At 51.1% G+C, this 4,132-nt stretch overlaps 1 protein-coding gene across 1 annotated transcript in view; it reads left to right on the forward strand.

Moving 5' to 3' along the window:
- Positions 1-422: 422 nt before the first annotated feature.
- Faap20 (FA core complex associated protein 20) overlaps positions 423-4,132 on the forward strand; it is a 7,379-nt gene continuing 3,669 nt past the window's right edge. The window contains exons 1-3 of the mRNA XM_021200750.1: positions 423-513; positions 966-1,110; positions 1,216-1,496. Of these exons, the coding sequence (XP_021056409.1) occupies positions 452-513; positions 966-1,110; positions 1,216-1,496 (488 nt within the window). The 5' untranslated portion in view covers positions 423-451. The remainder of the gene's footprint in view (positions 514-965; positions 1,111-1,215; positions 1,497-4,132) is intronic.

The raw sequence follows: 4,132 nt of genomic DNA on the forward strand, positions 1-4,132 counted from the left end.
ATAAGAAGAAGAAGCTGGCAAAACTGGACCTGGGGATTTGGTCCTGTCTATGGGACCCTCCTGAAAAAGACTACAGAACTGGAAACTGAGGCAAGGCATTGTCTAGTACCGCTGGGAGATGCCACCGGCAGGGCAAGCCTGACAGCTCTCTCTGCGCGTGTTGACCGAAGGGAGCCCAGGCTCTAGGCTCTGCACAGGGTCGGGTGGGCCCAATCTCGCACCCCTGCAAACTGGAGGGCAGCGCCACCTCTCTGTCCCGCCTCTCTCTCTGGGCGGCAGCCTCGCGTTCCCAACGATTGGGATCTCGGCGCCTTAGATTCCCAGCTCCACAAAGGGGAGCTGGAACTTGGCAGAGTGGAGGGGGGGGGTCTGGAAGCCGCCAGAGCGGATCCCGGTGGGAGGGCGGGCCGGGTTGTAAGTCTCACTTCCGCCGGACGCTGTTTGGAGAAGGATGGAGGAGGAGCGGAGACTGCGGGGGAGGCTGAGCCGCCGCAGGCCGCCCGCGGGAGGCGGGTGAGGCAGGACAGAGCGGAAGGGTGGGGTTCTGGGGGCTTTGGAAGGCGCTGGGACACCGGGAAGGCGATGGGGACGCCTCGATGTTCCCGCCTAGCTGCGGGGCTCCTCGCACATGTGCATCCCGCTACCAGCCACGCTCCGCCTCTCTCGGGGCGCAGTCGCTTCTTCCGCCCCAACGCTGCTGTTCCCCACCACCACCACCTCCGCCACCCCTCTTCACGTCACCCATTTACCCTCTTCTTTCGCAGCCCCAGGCTCCGTTTCCTCCTAGAGACCATTTACCCTTCTACGTGAGGCTCATTCCTGTTCTCTTACTATGGACTCCCTCCTCCATTACCCCACTGTGGACCTGCTCCCCACCCAGAGTCCTGGTACCCCTCACTGTAGAATCAACCCTTCATGATATCTCTACCATGGATGCCCCGGCTGACCCTTCTATTGCTTCCCAGGCCCCCTAACTGCCGCCCCTGGTTTCTCTCGGAGGGAAGTAAGAGTGAGCCGTGGGCTGCTCTGCTGTGCAGCACTTTGAGCGGGACCGCGGATTGGACCCCGAACAGTCAGCCCTTATCACCGCTGCCCGCTTTTCACAGCCAGGTGTGTCCAGAAGCACTAAAGAGGGATGACCTGGGAGAGGGTTCTCAGGCCCTGGGGGAGGTCATGGTGTTGGTGGCTGTGACCTTATGGGGACCTGCTTTTCAGGAGTCTCTACCTGACCCAGAGTCCACTGTGCCTCCTGAGGTCTTTACTGTGGGATCCAAGACTTTCTCCTGGACGCCTTTTCCACCTGCCCTTCGTGGCTCTGGAAGCTCCTACCACCTGTTCCGTGGACCTGAAGGCTCCCTGGAATCACCTTCTCCATCCCTGAAAGGATGCCCTGCACTAGATTCTGGTCGAACTCCCAGCACCCAGGAGTGTGTGCCTGTGCAGGGTCCACCTGTGTTGCTGAGCTGCCCGTTGTGCCAGAAGGCATTTGACCCGAAGTGAGTGTCCCATCACTTAAGACTTAGCCAGATGTAAGGCCCACCGACTTAGGCTAAGAGAGTGCCTGGATGTGGCTCTGGGCTTTTGTTTCTATATTTTAAATTATAAATATTTACATATATGTGTGCATGGCACATATGCATGTGGAGGTCAGAAGACAACTTTTTTTTTTTTTTTTTTTTGGTTTTTCGAGACAGGGTTTCTCTGTATAGCTCTGGCTGTCCTGGAACTCACTTTGTAGACCAGGCTAGCCTCGAACTCAGAAATCCGCCTGCCTCTGCCTCCAGAAGACAACTTCTTGAAATCTATTCTTAGCTTCTATCACGTGAGTCCTAGGGATTGAACTCAGGTCCTCAGGTTTGGCAGCAGGAACCCTTCTTTGCTGAGCCTTCTTGCTAGTTAAGCACAAAGTTAGCTTGATTAAGCAGCTGTCAGAACAAAAGGCAGAGCCTAGTTCAGAGCCCAACAGGCTCCTCCAAATTATTTAAAAAAAAAAAAAAAAAAAAAAAACCCAAAAAACCATTTGTGCTGAGCTAGGAGTGGTGGCTTATACACCTTTAATCCCAGCACTTGTGGGGTAGATGTCTGAGTTCCAGGCCAGCCTGGTCTACATATGGAATTCCAGAACAGCCAGTGCTATGTAAAGAGATTCTGTCTCAAAAAACAAAAGCAGAAACGAAGAATGTGCGTATTTATTGTTCGTGTAGTGTATCTACATGCTCATAGGGTTTGTGCACAGAGGCACCCATGTGCACAGAGGCCAGGTCAAGTTTTTCTTGACACTTCCCACCTTGTTTTTTGAGAGAATCACTGAACCTAGAGCTCATTGACTTGGCTAGGGTGTCTAGCCAAGGGGCTCGGGATCCACCAGTTCGTCCAGCCACCAGTACTTGGGTTATGAATGCATATAACCTTTTACATTGGTAATGTTTGCATAGAAGGTATTTACCGCTGAGCGTGGTGGGTACGCCTTTAATCCCAGCAGTCGGGAGGCAGAGGCAGGCGGATTTCTGAGTTCGAAGCCAGCCTGGTCTACAAAGTAAGTTCCAGGACAGCCAGAGCTATACAGAGAAACCCTGTCTTGACAAACAAACAAACAAACAAACAGAAGGTACTTACCAACTGAACCATCTTTCTAACCTCCAATCAAGCTTTTATGAATTTTGGAGGATCCCCAATCCCACCCCTCAACAACAGCTATCTCTACTCATACCTACAAAGCTCAGACAAGGGGATGTTGAGTGTGGGCTGGGTTGAGGCAGGTTATGGCTGTCCCCAAGTGGGGTCCTGTTTATGTGATAGTGAATGGTTTGTAAAGTTGACACTTCCATGTATCTTACCCAGGGGCAGAAGCTGAGGGCTTGAACCCTTTTGGGGAATTCGTTCTCGAAGAGCCCATTAGATTCCCGATCTTGTCAGGGCTCCTGCTCCCCTCTTGTTCCAGAACGGCTTTTTGTGTGTGCTGTCCTTGGGTGTGTCTAAGAAAAGACTTGAAGACTGGGCCATTGAAGAGGGATGCTCCATCCTCTGGGTGCTGTTCAATTGGCTGCATGAAGGCTTGGCAAAGCGCCTTGCTTTTCTGAAGTAGGTGTGAGCAAGGTGGGCTCAAGTCTTAGCAAGTCTGGAGTGATTAATTTTCATGTTGAGCTATAAAGGAACTGGGATGTATTTGACCAGACTCACCTGAGGTGGCAGCCAGATCACCAGGCTGACTGGCAAGTAATCATGTCCCATGGACTTCAAGGAGTTCCCTTCCATTCCTGCTCCACTGCAGGGTGGGTGTTCTGGGGCTTAAATGGCAGGGACGTTGTCACAATGGGTAAGATCTGTTAGGGAGGCAGACTGGCTCTGGGCAGGTCAGCTTGACACAGTGAGCTGTCATATTGTCCTCTGAGGACAGTCTATGCAGATATTGCTGCCCAGCTGAGCTGGCACAAAGGAGCCTGGGGATGCCCCTCAGGGGGGACCACACCATTCATTCCTTCCTTTAGCCCAGTGTGAGCCACGCAGAGCACTATTTTATTCCTAAAGCTGGCAGGAATTGAATACTAGGTTGACATGTATACAGTGTTCTTCATTTCCAAGATCTTGCTGCTCTATTCAGATACTTCCTAAGTCTTTCCCCACCTTTGGGGCCCCCCAGTTTACCAGTCTGCAGATACTCAAGTCATTTTTACATAAAACAGTTGTTACTTCATGGATCCTACATTTCTAAGTGGCTTTATGGAAGCAGCTGCTAATTCTACATTGCTTAGGGAGCAATTACAAGGGCAAGTCTTTATATTTAGTACAGTGTTTTTTTTTAAAAGTGTTTTGTTGTTGTTGTTGTTTTTGTTTTATCTGTGATTGTTTGAATCTGCAGATGTAGGACCCACAGGTAGGGAAACCAATGTATTTTCTGATGTTTATGGGTCAGATAGGCAACCGGTGAAGCAGTTCACCAGGTGGAGATGAGACCTGGTGGTTGTGATTTTTCTCTGTGTGTCTCTGTCTCTGCATGTCTGTGTCTGTCCATCTGTCCCCCATAACTCCCAGTTGTTTGTCCCCCTAACCCTTTTATTATTTATTTATTTATTTATTTTCGAGACAGGGTTTCTCTGTATAGCCCTGACTGTCCTGGAACTCACTCTGTAGA

This window comes from Mus pahari, chromosome 6 (assembly GCF_900095145.1).
Source record: "Mus pahari chromosome 6, PAHARI_EIJ_v1.1, whole genome shotgun sequence".
Taxonomy (NCBI): domain Eukaryota; kingdom Metazoa; phylum Chordata; class Mammalia; order Rodentia; family Muridae; genus Mus; species Mus pahari.